Source organism: Rhinatrema bivittatum, chromosome 8 (genome assembly GCF_901001135.1).
Source record: "Rhinatrema bivittatum chromosome 8, aRhiBiv1.1, whole genome shotgun sequence".
Classification (NCBI taxonomy): domain Eukaryota; kingdom Metazoa; phylum Chordata; class Amphibia; order Gymnophiona; family Rhinatrematidae; genus Rhinatrema; species Rhinatrema bivittatum.
Window position 1 is genome coordinate 251,461,978 of NC_042622.1, and position 22,013 is coordinate 251,483,990.

At 47.6% G+C, this 22,013-nt stretch overlaps 1 protein-coding gene across 3 annotated transcripts in view; it reads right to left on the bottom strand.

The window, feature by feature from the left end:
* DPP9 (dipeptidyl peptidase 9) overlaps nucleotides 1–22,013 on the bottom strand; it is a 199,699-nt gene that overhangs the window by 154,430 nt on the left and 23,256 nt on the right. For all 3 annotated transcript variants that reach the window (XM_029614573.1, XM_029614571.1, XM_029614572.1), the window contains exon 4: nucleotides 12,913–13,025. In XM_029614573.1, coding sequence (XP_029470433.1) covers nucleotides 12,913–13,025 — 113 coding nt within the window. The remainder of the gene's footprint in view (nucleotides 1–12,912; nucleotides 13,026–22,013) is intronic.

Below are 22,013 nucleotides of genomic sequence, written 5' to 3' on the forward strand. Positions count from 1 at the left end.
GGGGAATGGAACAACTCCCCTATGAGGAAAGACTAAAGAGGTTAGGACTTTTCAGCTTGGAGAAGAGACGACTGAGGGGGGATATGATAGAGGTGTTTAAAATCATGAGAGGTCTAGAACGGGTAGATGTGAATCGGTTATTTACTCTTTCGGATAGTAGAAAGACTAGGGGACACTCCATGAAGTTAGCATGGGGCACATTTAAAACTAATCGGAGAAAGTTCTTTTTTACTCAACGCACAATTAAACTCTGGAATTTGTTGCCAGAGAATGTGGTTCGTGCAGTTAGTATAGCTGTGTTTAAAAAAGGATTGGATAAGTTCTTGGAGGAGAAGTCCATTACCTGCTATTAAGTTCACTTAGAGAATAGCCATTGCCATTAGCAATGGTTACATGGAATAGACAGTTTTTGGGTACTTGCCAGGTTCTTATGGCCTGGATTGGCCACTGTTGGAAACAGGATGCTGGGCTTGATGGACCCTTGGTCTGACCCAGTATGGCATTTTCTTATGTTCTTATGTTCTTACCCGGCGTATAAGACAACCCCCGACTTCTGAGAAGATTTTCAGGGGTTAAAAAGTCGTCTTATACGCCGGAAAATACGGTAAGTTTAAAGGTTTCTACCTTACCTGGTCTCGGAGCTTACCAGTCGCGTGCCGGGCGGTCTCCAGCTGCGGGGGGGGGGGGGGGGGGGGGAGAGGGAAATACCTTCACCGCCATGCTCTATTCTGCACCCTCTGCCTTTCAGCCACCTGGGGGCTAAGTCCATGCCGGGAACCGGCTACCGGACCATGGCTCACCTCTGAGGGATATCGACAATCACCTCAGGAAATTTCGACTGGGGGAGGGACCCTTAGGTTTCACCGCAGGAGAAGCAGGGCTCGATCTTTTTTAAAAGTAAATTTTCTTTCTTCTTTGTTGTAATTGTTACACTATTCTAGTGTGTGGGTTAGTGCCCACATCTGCTGGGAGACCAAGAAATACTGAAGAGCTAAGCTTTCTGCACGGGTATATGTAGAGTGACATCAGCTTTGAAATCTGACTCAGTCTCCCATCTGCTAGCAGAAAAGCACAATACCCATTGGTCCTGAGTCCATCTGGCTACACGCTAGGAAATGTCCTTGTTCCTAAAAGGATTGTTGAGTATGAGAAACGCCATTGAATCATACTCCTAGTCCCTCCCTCTCTTCAATACACACACAAATTCTTTAGGGGACAAAAAAAAAAAAAAAAAAAAGGCAACTCCACCGTCCCCCATTACATACACACTCTGCCCACACCAGGCTAGCTAATGATTAATGCCACCAGCCAAGCAAACGCTTCCCATTATTCAAAGGAAAATTAGTTTACCACCTGATAATTTTCGTTCCTTTAGTACCACGGATCAGTCCAGACTGCTGGGTTTGGCCCCCCCCCCCCTCTAGCAGATGGAGACAGAGCAGTTACCATAACAACGCTCCGCCTATAAACAGAATAGTGCCACCTACAGTCCGGCAGTATTACTCAATGTCAAAACAGAATATCTCATCAAAACATCTTGAACTATATACAATAACCCTTTAACAAGAAAAAGAAATAATTGGTCCACTTAACCCTCCTGAGAACCGAACCTGTAGAACTACTTGAGAACAGACAATCGCAAATTTCTTCAGACCTAAAAATTAATTACACGATAACCAAGCAGACTCTCCCTTACTTCCATGCCTCTGACAGGCAGGACTCTGGACTGATCCGTGGTACTACAGGAATGAAAATTATCAGGTAAGAAACTAATTTTCCTTTCCCTGTACGTTCCCGGATCAGTCCAGACTCCGGGGATGTACCAGAGCTACCTTACCTGGTATGGGATCCGGAGAGGCCCGCTCAAAGCATACCTTCTCCAAAACCACTGGAACCTGGTGCTTGGACATCCAGTCTGTAATGTCTCGCAAAACGTATGCAAGGACTTCCACGTAGCCGCCCTGCAAATTTCCTGTGGAGAAACCATCTTACCAAGACACCGCATGCGAATGAGTAGAGTGAGCCCTTAAACCAACAGGAAGAGATCTACCATGAAGGAGCTAGACCGAGCTAATAGTATCCTTCAGCCAGCAAGCTATGGTAGTCATGGAGGCCATCTGACCCTGCTTGAAGCCACTCCAGAGCACAAAAAGATGGTCGGAACCACGAAAGTCATTTGTAACCTCCAGATAATGGAGCAATGCTCTGCGAATGTCCAGCTTTCGCAAATCCCTGGACAAGAGATCCGAATGGCCTAATTCCGCGAAAGCCGGAAGCTCCACTGATTGGTTGATATGAAAGGAAGAAACCACTTTTGGGAGAAAGGAAGGCACTAACCGTAATGAAACCCCCCGACTCCGAAATCTGCAAAAAAGGTTCTCTACAGGAAAGAGCTTGGAGTTCCAACACTCTACGAGCCAATGTAATGGCCACCAGAAAGACTACCTTCATGGTAAGATCCTTCATAGTCACCCTCTTGAAAGGTTCAAAGGGTGCCGAGCATAGAGCCGTGAGAACTAAATTTAGACTCCAAGACAGACAAGGATGCCTCAGCGGAGGACACAAGTGCTTTGCTCCCCTTAAGAAACAAGCCACATCTGGATGTGCTGCTAATGCTACACCTTGCACAGAGCCGTGCAAACAACCAAGAGCCACCACCTGCACACGGAGGGAACTGCACGACAAGCCCTTGGACAGACCAGCCTGAAGAAAACATAGAATATCCAAACACCGAGACCTGGGTAGGAGAAACATCTCTGTCTGAACACCAAGCCTCAAAAATCTTCCATACTGTAACATATGCGAGGCTGGTGGACGTCTTACGCGATCGCAGGAGCATAGCCGCTACGGCTGGAGAATAGCCTTTGCCCCGTAACCATCACCTTTCAAAAGCCATGCCACTAGACAAAAGCGATCAACTTCCTCCAGACAGACAGGCCCTTGATGTAGCAGACCTGGACTGTCTGGAAACCATGGGCGCAGATCTGGAGGTCTGCAAACCATGGGCGTCTGGGCCATTCCGGGGCTACGAGGATGACCTCCGCCGGATGGAGCTCTATTCGCCTGAGTACTTTGCCGATCAACGGCCAAGGTGGAAAGATGTACAGTAGAACTTCGGTGGGCCAGGGCAAGACTAGGGCATCCACGCCCTCTGCGACGAGTGTAGAAAATGCGGAGTCTTGGCATTCCAAAACGTCGCCATGAGATCCATGCTGGGCATACCCCACGTGTTGCAAATTATTTGAAAAGCTGCATCCGCTAACTCCCATTCCCCGGGATCTGGGCGATTTCGGCTGAGAAAGTCTGCCTGCACATTGTCCACGCCGGCAACATGAGATGCTGTTATGCTAAGTGCTGTTCCGCCCAGCTGATTGACGAGCCTCGACTGCCACTGGCTGACTTCTGGTCCCTCCTTGACGACTGATGTACGCTACTGTAGTTGCATTGTCCGAGAGAACTCTCACGGACCTCCCCTGAAGGAGAGGACAAAATGCTTGTAACGCTAACCACACCACTCGGGTCTCCAGACAATTGATCGAACACTGACTCCTCTGGAGACCAAAATCCCTGTACAGATTTCCTCCGCATACCGCCCTCCAACCGGAGAGACTGGCATCCGAGGTAACCACTGTCCAGTCGGGCACCTCCAGGGGATCTCCACGAGTCAGATTGTCTGTTACCAGCCACCAATCGAGACTGGACCACGCTGCATCCGTCAGTGGGAGAGGAAGAAGAAACAGTTCAGAGACGGGATTCCAGCGGGAAAGCAACATGGACTGTAAAGGCCACATATGAGCAAAGGCCCAGGGAACCAGTTCCAAGGTTGAGGTCATCAAGCCGAGAACTTGCAAGTAATCCCGGACTCTGGGAGGATGCTTGAGTAACAAGGCTCTTACTTGAGCCTGCAATTTGGAAATGTGTTCTGTGGAAAGAAATACTCTGCCTTGCTGTGTGTCGAATAAAGCCCCCAAATACTCCAAGGACTGAGAGGGCACAAACCCGCTCTTGGATAAATTGACCACCCAGCCCAGCGACTGAAGTAGCTGGAGTACCTTGTGAACCACCAACCAGGCCAGTGGTTCTGACTTCGCTCGAATCAGCCAGTCGTCCAGGTAGGGATGTACCAGCAACCCTTCCTTCCGGAGATGGGCTGCCATGACTACCATTACCTTGGTGAACGTCCTTGGGCACGGTGGCCAGCCCAAAGGACAGCGCTAGACACTAAAAATGCTGACCCAGTATCGCAAAACGAAGGAACTTCTGGTGATCCGACCAGATGCCTATATGAAGGTACGCCTCCGTGAGATCCAGGGACGCCAGAAACTCTCACTTTCGCACCGATGCAATGACTGACCAGCGCGTTTACATGTGAAAACGTGGCACCCTGAGGCATCTGTTCACTCGTTTGAGATCCAGAATGGGACGAAAGGATCCCTCTTTCTTTGGCACCACGAAGTAAATGGAATAACAGCCCTTCCTTCTTGCCTCTGGAGGTACTGGGATGATGGCTCCTAACTGCCGCAGGCGCTGCAGTTTCCTGGACCGCTCTTTGCTTGGTTGCATAACCGCAGGGAGAGATGAGAAACCTGTCCCGAGGACGCCGTACAAAATCTAAAGCATAGCCTTGTCTTATCACAGCCAGCACTGAGAAGTATGCCTAAACAGACAACCAACATGGAGAAGGAAATACCCAGATGCCTCTGCTATTCTTTAGCCTGCCTGAGCTGAATGAACTCTGAGTGACTTTCTGAGCATCTCTTGCAGAATGTCCCTGAGCAGGCCGACAAGCTGGCACCAGAAAGGGGAGGCCTATTCATTGGGTCACAAAGAAGAAACCAACGCGGGAGCTTCAGGCACTATCTCACTGGACAAGATAATTAACAGAACAAAAGGATTATCTGGAGAGTGAGGGCAAATGGGCTACATCTGGGAAGACTGGTCAGTGCAGTTCAGAGATAGGTTGTCATGTCAACAGCATGATGTGACTCTGTAAATGAGTCTTTGGGCAGTCACGTAAGTCTAGAAACTTCCACAATATTGTATGTTTAACTATAAAAGAAGGGTCACTTCCTGTATCCAACGAGATGCTGGTCAGATTGTAAGACTAAGGGCACCCAGTATCCAGCATCTCCCAAGAACACTTATAATGCCTAATAAAAATACTTTATACTTTTTGCTGAGTCTAAGTGTTCTTGTATAACTAGCCCTAAGCACAGAGTATTATGTACAGCACCCACTGGTCCATTGTTACCTTGGCCCATTCCTCGAAAAATAGGGATAGTCTGCCCCCTAATGCAGGCACCGAGGAATGGACCGGCGCCCCTTCATTGTGAAGACTTAGCCCCCAAAGTAGACTGGGAATTCCAGGCTCTGCCGAATTTTCTGCCACAAAAGGACTGGGACCAGGACTGCTATCTAGTTGGTGCCTGACGAAAAGAGGAACTGGACGCTCTAGCTGGCCGGAAATGACGATTCCCTCTGAATCTGGCCCAAGACGAGAAAGCACCTCATGACTTAGGTCTGTCCTCTGGCAGCCTATGGACCTTATTCTCTCCCAGAGATTGAATCAAATCTTCCAAGTCCTTTCCGAAAAGCAATTTACCCTTGAAGGGCAAAGAACCCAGCTGTGCCTTGGAGGACACATCTGCCAACCAGTTTCTTAACCAAAGGAGTCTCCGAGCAGAGATTGCGGATAACATGGACCTCGCAGACATCCGCAACAGATCGTGAAGTGCATCAGCACTGTAGGCCATTGAAGCTTCTAGCCGTCACATGCGAGCCCCTCGCTGAACCCTGCGGATGCACATCAGCGTCAGCATCCACCCCCTGCGGGGGGGGCTTTGACTGAGGGTATGGGTCCCCAGGGTCAGTATCTTGATCAGAGGTATCTGAGTCAGTCTGAGGGACCCTGTTCGGAGAGGGTGCTTAGGTCTCGATAGGTCAGCAGCCCCCGAGACCTAGAGCATTTCTTGGAAATAGGCTTGGACCCCAGAGAGACTGATTTTAAGCCAGACTGCTGCTTCCCTAATTTTTTTGCTTTATAAGCTTTATGGTGCAGTAAAACAAAGTCAGATGAGGAAGAGGAGGAGTCAGAAACTCCCTCGGGGCTATCCCCGTTGCTGGCAAATCATGATGCAAAAGGTCCCTTTCACCTCGGAACCTCTGCTGAGGAGAAAGAGGCGGTAAAAAACCCCTCCCCCATCACAGCACAAGTGGCAGCTCTTAAAGACTGCAAAATGGCATCCGTTCCCACGCTGAGCGGGAACGGGTCAGCAACAGCTTGACCTGCAGTATCTGAGCCCGCAGTCACTCGGGTAGATTTAGTTTTCACTATTTTGACAGCATTAACGGCCCCGGAGGACCCCTCCCCCCCGGCAAACACGCGGAGCAGAGGCCCTCCCGTGAAAGGCGCACACGGGCCGAGAAGAAGATCGCGGCATCGAGAGAAAACAGAAATTTACACAGAGAAGAAAAAGTTTCAAAAATAACTCACCCCCACTCCAGGAAGGAGAGAGCCGCTGCGATACTGCCAGCCAAATGAAAAGTTAAACTTTTTTTTTTAGAAACTTGCCCAGCAGTGGTCCAAGTTGCTGATTCCTATAAGGGTGGAGTGAACCGGGCTCCCTGGTATCACACCAAGAAAGAAATTAGAGTCCTCGACCCTCTTATGCAGCTGCCTCACGACCAGTGGGGGATGGCCCTCTCAGGACCTCACAACCCCCTGGGAGGCTGAAGACAACACTGCTATGACTAAGGTTTTGTTTTGTTTTTTTTTAAACCAAATTGACTAAGAAATAAGAAAAGGAACCAAAAAAACCACCTGACTAACTCCCAAAACAATCTACCACACAGACCAGACTAGGTTTGGCACCACCACCATCTGCTGGAGACAGAGGAATACTGCCCGACTGTAGGTGGCACCCATCTATTTATAAGCGGAGCGTTGTTATGGTAACTGCTCTGTCTCCATCTGCTAGAGGGGGGGACAAACCCAAGAGTCTGGACTGATCTGGGTACATACAGGGAACCTACTTTATCCTGCCTAGTATATATATTAAGGAACTAATTATACTGTTAACTTATGCTTATTCCTGTTACATTAATCTTTCTTTCCACGCTGCTCCTTGTTATCCCCCTCCTGGTTCACTTTCCTTGTTAACATGTATTTTCAAGCCTTTTGTTCAAATGTAAACCAGTATGATGTCCCCACTAATACCGGTATATAAAAGTTTCTAAATAAATAAATAGTGCATGTAAAGTACAATGTAGAGATTACTTACCTGATAATCTCGTTTTCCTTAGTGTATGCAGATGGACTCAAAACAAGTGGGTATAGTGTGCTCGTGCTAGCAGTTGGAAACGGATCTGACATCAGCACGGGTACATATACCCCCACAGGAAGTGAAGCAATTCAGTAATCTTCCTTGCAAAGCTGTTATAGCTATATGAGCACTGACCGATCGATTAATTAAACAGGATTACCCTGACCGGTTTATGGTAGCTGGAGACCGCCAGGATTCTCAACCGGAAGGCGTCGACACCCGGCAGGGTGGATGCCCTATGTAGTAAAACATGGCTTACCTTGAGCCTGTGAAATCCCATGAATATTGGCAGCCGGGCGGGATGCTGAGTCCATCAGCATACACTAAGGAAAACGAGATTATCAGGTAAGTAATCTCTACATTTCCTAGCGTGTAGCAGATGGACTAAAAACAAGTGGGATGTACAAAAGCTACTCCTGGACTGGGCGGGAGGCTGCCCGAGGTCCGTTCAGGATTGCCCTCGCAAATGCTGTGTCCTCCCTGGCCTGGACATCCAGACGGTAGAATCTGGAGAAGGTATGGAGGGAGAACCACGTCGCCGCCTTACAGATCTCAGCAGGCGACAGCATCCGCGTTTCTGCCCAAGAGGCCGCTTGCGCTCTGGTAGAGTGAGCCTTGACCTGTAGAGGCGGTGATTTTCCCGCGTTTACGTAGGCTGCCTTGATAACTTCTTTGACCCAGCGGGCGATAGTTGCCCGTGAGGCCGCTTCCCCTTGCTTCTTCCCGCTGTGTGGAACGAACAGATGGTCCGTCTTTCGTATTGCTTCGGACACTTCCAGGTATCTGGACAGTAGCCTGCTGATGTCGAGATAGCGTAAAATTCGACCTTCTTCTGACTTCTTCAAACCTTCTGTGGTAGGTAAAGAGATGGTTTGGTTGAGGTGGAAGTGCAAGACTACTTTGGGTAAGAAGGAAGGAACTGTGCGAAGATGGATGGCTTCTGGCGTGATTCGGAGAAATGGATCACGGCAAGACAGTGCTTGTAGCTCTGAGACGCGGCGTGCGGAGCAAACAGCCAGCAGGAACACCATCTTCAAGGTTAACAAACGGAGGGACAGGCCTCGAAGTGGACGGAAGGCGTGTCCCGCTAGAAAGTCCAAAACTAGGTTGAAGTTCCACAGAGGTATGGGCCACTTCAGTGGCAGACGAACGTGTTTGACTCCTTTCAGGAAACGTGAAATGTCTGGGTGTGTGGCGATGCTATTGCCGTCACTCCGTGGACCGTAGCAGGAAAGTGCTGCCACTTGGACCTTGATGGAATTGAGGGACAGACTCTTCTGAAGACCATCTTGCAGGAAGTCCAAAATGATAGGAATCTGAGCGGCATGTGGATTGGTGCTATGAGCTTCGCACCAAGCTTCAAATACTCTCCAGATCCGTATATAAGTTAGCAATGTGGAGAACTTGAACGCTCTGAGGAGTGTATCTATTACCGGTCCTGAATATCCTCGCGTCTTCAGTCTAGCCCTCTCAATGGCCAGACCGTAAGAGAGAATTGAGCCGGATCCTCGTGGAGCATGGGACCTTGTCGCAGCAGGTCCCTGTGCGGCGGCAGGGGTAGTGGAGTCCCTGCCAGCAATCTTCTCATTTCTGCGTACCAGGGTCTTCTTGGCCAGTCCGGGGCCACTAGAAGAACTAGGCCTCTGTGCCGCTGAATCCTGTGTATAATGGCGCCCAGCAGGGGCCATGGCGGAAAAGCGTACAGCAGGATCCCCTGGGGCCATGGTTGTACCAGTGCATCGATCCCCTGAGACAGGATCCTGCCTGCGGCTAAAATATCGGGATACTTGAGCGTTGGACCTGTCCGCTAGTAGGTCCATGCCCGGGGTCCCCCATCGATTCACAATCATCTGGAACGCTGTGGGTGACAGTTGCCAATCCCCGGGATGTAGACTTTCTCTGCTGAGGAAGTCCGCCGTGGTGTTGTCCTTCCCGGCGATGTGGACGGCGGAGATGTCCTGGAGATTTGCTTCTGCCCAAGTCATCAGGGGAGCTATTTCTAGGGATACCTGTTGGCTTCTGGTTCCGCCCTGTCGGTTGATGTATGTCACCGTAGTGGCGTTGTCTGACATCACTCTGACTGCTCTGTGTCGCAGTCTGTGGGCAAATCGCAGGCACGCTAGCCTGACTGCCCGTGCCTCTAGTCGGTTGATGTTCCATCCCAACTCTTCTCTGCTCCACCGCCCTTGGGCGGTGAGTCCTTCGCAATGTGCGCCCCAGCCGCTCAGGCTGGCGTCTGTTGTGAGCAGGGTCCAGGTCGGAGAGGACATCCTGGACCCCCGGCTCCTGTGGCTTTGCTGCAGCCACCATCGCAGCTGATTCCGTACCCTGGCTGGTAGAGGTAGGTGTACGGTGTAAGTTTGTGATAGCGGGCTCCACCGGGATAAGAGGGCACGTTGTAACGGCCTCATATGCGCCCGTGCCCATGGTATCACCTCCAGAGTGGATGCCATCAGGCCGAGGACTTGTAGGTAATCCCACGCTGTGGGCCGGACGGCGTGCAGCAGGGCCTGCAGCCGATTCTTGAGCTTTTCTCTTCTTTTGGGAGTCAGGCCGACTGTCTGCCTGACTCGTGAGACGTGTCTTGGAAGAGGAGGAGTCAGCCGACCAGTTACGTAGCCAGAGCTGCCTCCTGGCTGCCACTGAGGATGACACTCCCTTGGCTGCCGTACGGACGAGGTCGGAGGCTGCGTCAGTAAGGAATGACAGCTGATTCCATCCCTTCTCCCGGGGTGTTGTTCCGAGCCTGAGATAAGCAGAAACGCGTCACCACCGTGCAGCAAGTCGCAATTCGTAGGGACATGGCTGCCACCTCAAAGGCCTGCTTCAGGATGGTGTCCATATGCCGGTCATGTGTATCCTTGAGGGCCGTCCTTCCTTCCACCAGGATGGTGGTGCACTTCACAATTGCGCTGACTATGGCGTCTACCCCTCTCCTTCTCCCCCCCCGTACCCCCCCTTGTTCAACCTGATCTTTGTTTCATCTACCTACCCCTTACAAGTCGCTCTTTGTATAAATCCTCTGTAAATACTGTAATCCAAGCTCACGTTCATTGCTTTAAGCTAAGTTTTTGTGTTTGTATTTATTCTTTTGCAAGTTACATGTTTATATGACTAGTTCCCTGTAAAGTGCTACTATGCCAAGTTCATGTTTTATGTAAACCGATGTGATACTCAGTGTATGTCGGTATATAAAAATCTTTAAATAAAATAAAATAAAAATAAATGTCCTTAGTTGCTGGGGCTAAGGGGTACATGCCAGCCAAGGCCCGACCCCCCTTGAATGGAGCCTCCGGTGCAGCCCATTCCAGATCAATTAGCTGCTGTGCCACTTGTAGGAGGGGAAGTGGTGAGAAGTTTGGCGCAGGCCCTCTAACAGGGGGTTCACTCTAGGTTCCCCTGGGGTGTCATGGCCCGGAAGGGCCAGTTCCGACAGGCATTGCGAGATCAGGTCTGGAAGATCCGCCCTGGAAAAGAAGCGCCGCATGGTCCGATAAGGTTCTACCCCCGAGGGAAGCTCTCCCTCCTCGGGGGGCTCCTCTTCTTCTGCCGGGTCGTCTGAATCCCCATAATTGGGGCCATCAGGTGGCGAGTGGCCGCGCCTAGGCCGCGAGGGTCCAGGGGCCGGGTCATTCTGGACGTACGGACCTGGTCGGGGAGCTGACTGCATCGTGACAAAGGTATGAATCCCTTTGAATAATTCCACCCAGGAGATCGAAGCCATATCTGGCCGCATGGGCACCAGGGCCCCCTGGTTCACTGGCTGCTCCCCGCTGCTTGCTGGCTCTGGAGTGTTCCTTGAGGAACCGGCAAGAACGCTGGACTGTGACCGGCCCTGGCCCGGGACTCCCAAGGCCTCTTCACATTGGGCACATAGGGAGTCTGCATCCTCATTCTGTGTGGCCCTGAGGTTGCATGCAGAGCAGAGATTGATGCCTGAATCTGGAGGTGCCAGCACTGCCGAAGCCTGGTCACTCTTATGCTCCATGCCGCCGGTGAACCCAATAAGAGTCTGCATTGTGCGCGAAAAGCAGGTGCCTGAAACCAGCGTTCAGCAACGTGCACCTAACAATGTGCACCTATTGCAGTGCGCCTATAACGGGCGCCTAAGAACTTGCGCCTAGCAATGTGCGCCTATGAACGGGCGCCTAGCAATGTGCGCCTATGAACTTTGCGCCTAGCAATGTGCGCCTATGAACGGGGCGCCTATCTATGGATGTGCGCCTATCGCCGTGCGCGTAGCAATAGGCGGGACGCTTCAGGTAGAAGATGATAGTGAGCAGGCAGACGAAATGGCGGCCTACTTAACTGGCCACCCCAGGGGCACACTCTGCTTCTCCTCGGATCCTCGGAGACCAACAACCATACGCCTTACCTTGTCTTCGGCGCTTCCCGGCTGCAACCCAGGCGGTCTCCGGCTGCGGGGGGAGAGGGCGAGTACCTTCACCGCCGCGCTCGAGGAGATGCACCCGCTGCCTCTAGGCCGCGCCCGAACTCGTCTCGCTCGGGGGCCAAGTCCACGCCGGGACAGAGGCTGCCTCTAGGCCGCGCCCAAGCCCTTCTCGCTCGGGGGCTGGGTCCCTGCCGCGAGTCGGCCACCGGACCGAGGCACTTACCTCCGAGGGACCACGGAAATCACCTCGGGAAACTCAACTGGGGGAGGGACCGACTGGTATCACCGCAGGAGTGCGGGGCTCGTCGTTAGTAGATATCGTCTAGACATTTAGTCGTTAGAATTTGGAAGAACGTTCAGCGAGCGTGAAGGAGCTCCAAACTGCTTTGGAGACGGAAATTACTGAATTGCTTCACTTCCTGTGGGGGTATATGTACCCATGCTGACGTCAGATCCATCTCCAACTGCTAGCACGAGCACACTATACCCACTTGTTTTGAGTCCATCTGCTACACGCTAGGAAAACAAAAATTTATCTGAGCCTGGCACCTATGATATGAGCTTACAATTATCCAAAATAAACACTAGAATGTGTACACTGGGTCACGATGGTGGTATTAAGTGTAATACTGCCTGTAAGGCTGTCTGATTTTGAGCAAAGATAACATTTACCTAGACCTTGAAAAAAATGCCAGAAAATGTCACCTCAAGAACCCAATGACCTTTAGCAGGTAATTGGTTACCCCCAAGGTCCCTCTTATCACCCTGACCTGTCCCAGATATTCTCAACTGTCCAATTCCCCATGGCCCGAGATCCCTCGCTATGGCACAGATAAAGCAAAAAAGTGCAGTCACTTAAGAATATTGCATGCCCTCTCAGTCAGTTTACAGCGTTCTGCAAGAGGGAATGGCAACAAAACTTTTCTTGTGCCTAAGAATAAAAGGCAGTTTGTTTTCCACCCAGTGAGTTTCCAGTTTACAAAAGATCATACAACAGCTAGCTAGGTAGTATTTAGAGCAGAGAGTATTCTGATTTTCTCTAATAATGATATAATTAGGAGGCAGGAGCACTCAGAATTGACAGTTCAAATAATAAAAGGCAACCCTCACTGCATCCGTTAACTTATTACTATTCTCTTTACATCCTGGCCACCCTCCCTCTCTTAGGTCCATTTCTGCTTTCCTCCACCCTCTCACCTGAAAATGCTCCAGCATCTGTTTCCATGACAACAGTAGCAGTGTCTCCTTCCGCACCTTCTTGGGGATCTCCGAGTAAAGGAGAGAATTCTCCCGACTACCGTAAGGCATCCCTGCAGGCATGAGGAGCACATCATGAAAGATGCTGCAGTTGTGGTAAGGGCAGCAGGTGAGAGCAGAGAAGCAACAGGCATGGAGGCATTTCAAGCTGCAAAGACTCTAATGAATGACATTTCTCTCCATGGCAAGATACGACATCATGCAAACCATGCAGCAAGTACCTCTTACACAGACAGGGACCCAAGCAATGGGAGAAGAGTTCAAGACCAGATATATGCATATATACTCTTCAAATTTATTTTCAACACAAAACATTTCAGCAGTGATCAAAGGACATAACTATGCATCATTGTGAATTACATCACAACAGCACTGTGCAATAAGAAACATAGATCATGAGGTCAGATAGAGACCATATGGTCAATCTAGACTGCCCATCAGCATCCCAAAAGGATCACAGGGAAGAATCCCCAGTGAACATGAGGAAGATAAAAAGAAAATCAGGAAAGCAAAAAATCAAGTGGAAGAAACAATTGCCAAAGAGGTAAAGCGAGATGACAAAACATTTTTAGATATATTAGAGAAAGAAGGAAGGTCCAAAGTGGTATAGTGAAATTGAAAGGCAACAAGGAGCAATGTGTGGAGAGATGATCTGGAGAAGGACCATTGTTGGTTTACAAGAACAATGATGGGGGAGAAGTAGACAAAATTCCATTTATAGAAGAGAATGTATGTGAAGAGCTAGAAAAACTGAAAGTGAACAAGGCCATGGGGCTGGATGAGGAACATCCCAGGATACTGAGGGAGCTGAGATGTGCTAGTGGGTCCGCTAAAAGACCTGTTCAATAGATCCCTGGTAACAGGAGTGGTGCCATGAGATTGGAGAAGAGCAGTGGTGGTCTCACTTCACAAGAGTGAGAGCCAAGAGAAGGCTGGAAATCACAGACCAGTTAGCCTCACCTCGGTGGTAGGAAAATTAATGGAGACACTGCTGTAGGAAAGGATAGTGAACTACCTACAATCAGGGCCAGTGCAAGGGTCTGTAGTGCCCTAGGCAGAACAATGTAACACCAGCCCCTGTCCCCCACCCCAAACCCACCCTGAATTGAATGTGGCCCTCTGACAGTGGTAGATATATAGTGTTATGGTCTCCATCTTACAGTGCTCTCACTCTCTCTAATTGCAAACACACACCATGTTGCACAAACCTAGTGAGTTCTCTGTGACTGCTGTCACCCCTCCTTTCATATTTTGAAAATGGCACCCTCACGTATCCCAGCGATGCCCTGCCCACTGATGCCGCCCCTAGGCAACTGCCTAGTCCTGCCTAATGGTCACTCCAGCCCTGTCTATAATCTGGATTCACGAGGGGGAAGATCTTGTCAGACAAATCTGAATGATTTTTTTTGATTCGGTGACTAGACAACTGGATCAAGGAAGTGCACCAGATGTGATTTACTTGATTTCGGCAAAGCCTTTGATATGGTCCTCCATAGAAGATTAATGAACAAAAGGAGAAGCTTGGGAGTGGGTGCTAAGGTAGTGGCATGGATTGCAAACTGGTTGACTGACAGGAGATAGTGGGTAATGGTAAATGGAACCTACTCTGAAGAAAGAACGTTGTTAAGCAGAGTGCAATAGGGATCCATTTTGCTTAATATTTTCATGAGAGACACTACAGAAGGGATAAAAGGTAAAGTTTTTCTATTTGCAGATGATACTAAGATCTGCAACAGAGTGGTCACGCCTAAAGGAGTAAAGAGAATTAAAAGTGATTTAAGAAAGCCTGAAGACTGATCGAAGATTTGACAGCTGGGATTCAATGCCAAGACGTGCATGTTAAAGTTATGGACACTTGTGCTGGATTGAGGTTGACACCACCTACTGGGAAGGCCCAGGAGCTCCTCACTACCAGAAGATGATGCAGATACTTAGCAGGGACTTTGCATATACCAGCCACTTTCCATGCAGGTTGAGCCTTTGGGTTCCGGAGGCCAGCACTTCATAGGTAAGTGTCTCTGGCGAAAATTAAGAGAGGTTCCATAGTCAGGCTGTAATCAAGGCAAGTGGTAGGCAAGGGTGGTCAGGTCATAGGCCATGGTCAAGAAAGGCAGCAGACAAGAAAGGTCAGGGCACAGGCTATAGTCGGTACCAGGATTCAGTTCAAAGGAGGCAAGGCAGGGCTAGAGACATGGAAGGCTGTACAAGGCTAAAGATGAAGGCAAGGCAAAGCTGAAGACATGGAGCGAGGAAACAGCAACTCACATTACTGAAAAGGTAGTCGACCCGTTGTTGAGGTAGTGAGGGAAAGGCCGAGGAGGCCCTTTATAGAGCTAGAAGTGTGATGTCTTCTGAAGGTGCCGCCAGCCCTTTAAATCTGCCCAGGTTCTGTGCGTTGGAAGGAAGCAGGAGCGGTGGTGTCCAGTTGCTCATCAGCAGCATTCTGCTGCGCTTCGTGGGGGGCCTGGGATTAGGTGAGTGAGCTGGCTTGCAGGACAGCCAGAGAGCCGGCAAATGTAACAGTGTAGTCATGCATCTGGGGTGCAGTAATCCAAAAGAACTGTATATGAGGGGAGGTAAAGACTATTGTGCACAAACTGGGAGAGGGCCCTTGGAGTGATAGTGTCTGCCAATCTGAAGGCAGCAAAGCAATGTGACAAGGCAATAGCTAAAGCCAGAAGAATGTTGAGATGCATAAAAAAAGGAATAACCAGTAAGAAACAAAAAAAGAGATAGTGATGCCCTTGTACAGGTCCCTGGTGAGGCTTCACCTGGAGTACTGCGTTCAGCCAGGACCCCCACAGCCTCTATTACCAGGGAGGATGGTCCCACCAGGAGCTGACAACCCCCTGGGAGGCTTAAAGTACCTTAGTTCCCTTTTTTTTTTTCCCATCAGGCTAAGTCTTAAAACTAATCTAAGTAATGTAAAGAATTCTAGCTAATCCAGACTGAAGGGATTTGCACCTCCACAATCTGCTGGAGACAGAGAAATACTGACAGACTCTAGGTGGCACCTCAGGATATAGGGCAGAGTCACTTCAAAACTTCTGTCTCCATCTGCTGGAGGGAAGGCAAAACCCAGGAGTCTAGACTGATCCGGGTACATACAGGGAACAAGGCAATAGCTAAAGCCAGAAGAATGTTGTGATGTATAAAAAAAGAAATAACCAGTAAGAAATAAAAAAAAAAAGAGAGATAGTTATGCCCTTGTACTCCTTGGTGAGGCTTCACCTGGAGTACTGCGTTCAGCCAGGATCCCCATCATATTGGTGAACATGTGCAGTACCGGCCTAACCCAACAGGAGCACAAGAAAATACACACACACTCTCAGCTGCGTGAAGCGGAAGAATCCCTGATGCACCTTCCTGAAGGGAATAAGTATATATGCATCTGTGAGAACCAAAATAGCCAGAAAACTCTCTCCTTTGCGGACAGCTGCAACCACCAAGCAAAGAGACTCCATTTGGCAATGTGGCCCTCACAGAGCCACCTGCATCTCCTCAGACACAGAAGAGTCTTCTGCCTTCGGGCTTCGAATTAGATGGAATATCATCTCTTGCCCCACTCCTCTAGGTAGTTGAGCGAACCACCTCTAGTTTGGAGGGGCGGCACATGGAGAGCTCATATAGGCCCCATGGTCCTCCTGAGAAAATTCTACAACATAACCACATCCGATGAGAATGAGGACCCACTGGTCCACTGCTATCCAGATCCCTGCCTCAGAAAAGCAGGCCAACCGATACCGGCAGAGCCCTGGACTCCACATCAAAGCGTTGTTCCCTCCCCAGTTGCTGGCTACGTCATCTAAGGGCGCTGGGGAGGCCATAAACGCAGCACAGGGCCACCAGTATAAAAAGGACTGCCCGTACCTGCACGATCACCTTTCTGACTCGAATCCAGCAGAGGCGACATGAACTACCGCTGTTCTGTTCTACAAAAAGCACCACCAATACCAGCAGAACCCCAGACTCAACATCAAAGCATTGTTCCCTCCCCAGTTGCTGGCTACGTCATCTAAGGGCACTGGGGAGGCCATAAACGTGGCGCAGGGCCACCAGCGTCGCCACCAGGTGACGCGTGCCAAAGGGGTTTGCCCTTTTGTTCGCCCCTTCGTTTCGCCACGAATAAAATCTATTGATATCTAACTTTTTTCTTCACAGATATTGATCCTATTTTGAATTACCATACCGACAAGTGAACACGCTATTACTACAACTATACACCACAGTAGCTAACATGTGCTACTTACAGGACAGAAGATACCCACCTGTTTATACAAAGGAGCATATCAACTAAAGAAAACGGCCAATAGTAAGTAAGTAAGTAAGTAAGTAAATCATTCAAAGCAAACAAAGAAATATAGTCCTATGTACAATCGTATGCTTACCCCTGTACCTACCATGGATCAACATAAATGTAGTAATTTGTTTCTCCTAACATTCTTTCTTGTTAATATCCAAGCATTAACCAAAAAAACTATTATTGATATTTTGCATGAAAAAAAAGCCAGATTTTGTTGCAATTACTGAGACATGGCTTAAACCCCATGACTCAGTAATTGCAAACTATTTCTGACAACGTATACACAGCTCATTCTTTTCCCAGGAGTAGACATAAAGGAGGTGGAATTATGCTCATTACTAAGAATGAACTTAAACTAAAATTAAAACCAATACATATTGACGAACCTTATGAAGTTGTAGTTTTCGAATCTGCAACGTTGCAACTATGCCTAATTTACTGTCCCCCAGGCTTGCTTGATCATAATATTTCACCATTGATCGAATTACTAACCATAACACTGCAACCTAATAAACTATCCATAATTGTAGGAGATTTCAACATGCATGTTGATGAGAAACCTCTAAACAATACGTGCTACACTTTTTTTTTTTGGAGTTTATGTCTAGTCTCGGCTACGAACAACTAATTGAAGGTCCTACCCATAGAGCCGGCCATACGTTAGATTTAGTTTTAATTAATTCTACCAAACTTCATTCTCATGATATCTCTCAAGTACCTGTTCCATGGTCTGACCATTTTTTGATTAATTGTACCATTCAAAGCAGATCGGCTAATGATATAACAAATCAAGTAAAACAATTGATCACTTATCGCCCTAAATTTCAATCCGAGATACTAATAACAGAATTTGAAGAGCAATTTTCTACTCTTGATTTAACTAATTCTCAAAATGCCATATCCTCTTGGACAAATATGACAAATGCGATTGCTGATCGCATTAGTCCTTTGAAAACCAAAATATTAAAAGTGACCAAACACTCTCAGCCATGGTATAATGACACAATATGTAAAGCAAAAACTGTCTTGAGGAAATTTGAAAAAACATGGAGAAAAACAAAAAATAATCAAACGTTAGGGATGTATAGATCCCAACTTAATAAATAAAAAAACTTGATTAACGAAGCCAAAAAAAAATTATTTCAAAAGTAAATTTGAGAACTTTAATAATAATCCTCGAGCACTGTTTACATTAGTTAAGAACCTTACAAAAGCCCCCAATGCTGAATCAACTATTCTAAACGAATCTAAATGTAACGATTTTGCAATTTTTTTCCAAAAAAAAGTAGAGAATATTGTCGCCGCAATACCTAATATTGGTAATCAAGAACTTAAAATGGTAAAAAGGGATGTACCGGAATGGTCCTCCTTTGAGGAAGCTTCTATCGTTGAAATAGAAAATGTCATAAAAAAATTAAATCCTGCGATATATCCATTAGACCCAATTCCACCGTCAGCTTTGAAACAGTTAGCATCAATCATTGCTCCAATAATAACTAAGATCGTTAACCTATCCCTAAAGGAAGGGTATATCCCTGAGATATTAGAATCTGCTATAATTAAACCAATCTTAAAAAAAAATCAAACCTGGATGCTGAAGCGATATCTAATTATAGGCCCATATCTAATCTTTCCTTCATATCAAAAATTCTTAGAAAGATTGTACATAAACAATTATATGAACACTTAGAGGATAACATCCTATTTTCAAATCAATTTGGTTTTAGGCAACTCAATATGGAAACTTTATTAATATCACTCACAGACAGTCTTGAAAGGTTTCGACATTGGTCAGAGATATCTTCTTATCTTGCTTGATATATCAGCTGCGTTCGATACAATCAATCATGATACATTAATAACCAGATTGAAAGAGATTGGATCAGTAAATGATACACTTAAGTGGATGACTTCCTTCCTCCAGCAAAGATCTTTGCAGGTAAAAATAGGTGAATCAAACTCTGATAGGTATGAACTTAATACAGGAGTACCGCAAGGCTCGGCGTTGTCTGCCACTTTATTTAACATCTATCTTTTGCCAGTCTGCCATATCTTCTAGCTGGGTTCAGTTTAAATTTCTACATCTATGCCGACGATATACAGATTCTTATTCCCATAGTCGATACCCTTGAACAAACCTTCAAAGAAACAAATATTTACTTATCTGCAATTAAACAGTTATTAACACACATGAAACTTGCCATTAATATGGAAAAAACCGAAATCATCCTTCTTGAAAGAAAATCTAAACCTGATATTAAAAAAGTTTTTTCCGTATCACATATCAGAATCGAATTAGCTGACTCAGTCAGGGACCTAGGGATAACCATAGACTGTGAACTAAATTTTAAAAAGCATATCTATATGAAAACAAGAGATGGATACTATAAAATTTAGTCCTTAGATGTCTAAAACCACTACTAGAACTTAATGATTTTCGATCCATATTACAGGCCCTTATATTATCATCACTAGATTATTGCAACTCTCTTATTAGGACTTCCAGAGTCAACTTTGCGACCATTGCAGGTGTTGCAGAACGCGGCCGCACGGGTACTAACAAATTATAACAGGCGTGAACACATCACTCCAATTCTGATTAGTTTGCACTGGCTTCCCATTATTCAAAGGATTCGGTATAAAACTTGCTGTATCATTCATAAGGCTATTTATGCTCAAAAAACAGATTGGCTAAATTTTTCTATACGAATGCACATGCCACACCAATCTTTAAGATCTGCTAACAAAGGTCTGCTTTCCATTCCTTCACTAAATACTGCCCACCTAACATTAGTACGGGAAAGAGTTCTCTCTATAGCAGGCCCAAACACATGGAACACTCTACCAGCTGAGTTACAGCTTGAATCAGAGTTCAGGAATTTTAAAAAGGGACTGAAAACTTGGCTCTTTGAACAAGCTTTTGCAGCCAGCCCTTAGAATAATTTTTTCAGTATGACTTAAAACTGTATGCTATATGATTTGTATTTTTTTTTTTTTTTAGATGTTTTAAGGTTGTTTTATATTTTATTGTATATTTGATTATGTGAATATCTTTTTTAGATGCAAAACATATTGTACACCGTTGTGATGTAACTATGAATGACGGTATATAAAAATCTTTTAAACAAATAAACAAACAAACTGTCCAGCCATGCTACCCTGAGCACCTTTACTCCAAGCTGCCACGGGAATCCAGAAAGGACAGCAGACACCTGCCTCCGAGAGGAGGATCCTTTGTCTGGCCATTATGGAATTTCTAATCTGTCCTCTTGGACCCACCCAAGCACTTCCCCTGGCAGTCACTAAACCAAGGCCTCTCATGAAGGGAAGACTGCCAAATTGTGAATCGGAGCTGAAGAGACTTCTGTTCGAAACAGTGAACCTCACATTCCTTGTCGACATATGCAGCCGAACATCCAAAGTATCTGCAGTGTAAGCCACTCTGGCCTACTCGCTCTCCGACTGTTGCGTATCCACGGACAGTACTGTCTGTGAACCCTGGAGCTATTGCATCCCGCTCAGATGCCCTGCATGAATCCGCTGCCAACTGCAGCTCAGACACTCCACAATGAGACCTTGAACACCCGGACCCGGGTGTTCTTCAGTGCCACTGACCCTGCCACCAGAATGGTGGTCTTTATAGTCACCACTGAAACTGTTGCATCCTCCTTATGTAAGGTTGAACAACTCTAGAGCATCCTTGGTCGCAGATAAAGCTTGGCTATGGCCCCGCCAACTTTCCTCCTCAAAGGACCCTCTCAACTAGCCAGCAGAAAGGACACATTTTAGCCGGGACATGGGGACCCTCCATGTGAATCAACTGCCCTAGCTCCAGATTACTGGGGGGGGTTAAAGGAAGGAGTTCCATCTTCCAGAAGAGCTAGGTCTCCCTGAGGACATCAGCCTCTGAACCAGTGGAGCCTTACCACAATCCTGCCATTTAGGGAAAATCCTGGATTTACCCTGTGTCAAGAGAACTGTGAGATAGGGTCCACCTACAGCAGTATCCCTTGTGCCAGAGAAGGCGTTGTGCAATACTAGCAAACACTGCGGAAAAAAAAAAGTCCTCCCAGGATCAGAGCTCCTTCCCGGAGACCCATTTTTTCCTGGAATCCATCTATGAGGCTGAACAGACACAGTTAAGCCAGGCCTTCCCCCCACATCCTCCAGCAACGCAGAAGCTGCATCTAAGATGGCCACTGTTCCCCCACTACAGAGAAGAGAGGCCCTGCTAGCCACTGCTGCTCTAATTTTCTCTCTCTTGGCACGATCCCTGTGGCCCAGTCCATGCCACTTAACTAGCACCTGTCCCATCGGCCAGCCGCGGACACCCTAATGCTTCTCCTACCAGAGTGGCAATGTTCGATGCCATGCCACTTTTGCCGCACATGCAACACTGTTCCTTCCCGCATCTGCAGCACCACTAGCACCCTTTACGGCTACCAAGGGAACAGTCGGTGCTATGGAGCTAACACTCGGTTTCCTCCGCAGGCAGAGAAGCTGCTGAAAAACCCCATCGCTGAGCTCTCCGAGCTGCTAAGGTAGCACCCCCAGAACCCCAATGCTGCACAAATTCCTCTAACTGGTTTCTTGTTCTCCATGTTTGTTTGTTTTTTACTCTCTAAGAACAAATAAAGATACATAGAAGCCAATATTTTCTTTTGGTACAGAGGTTCAGGTTCCAGAAGCACAGACCACATGGCAGATCAGAAGAGAGTCAGACCACTGGCTATATCCA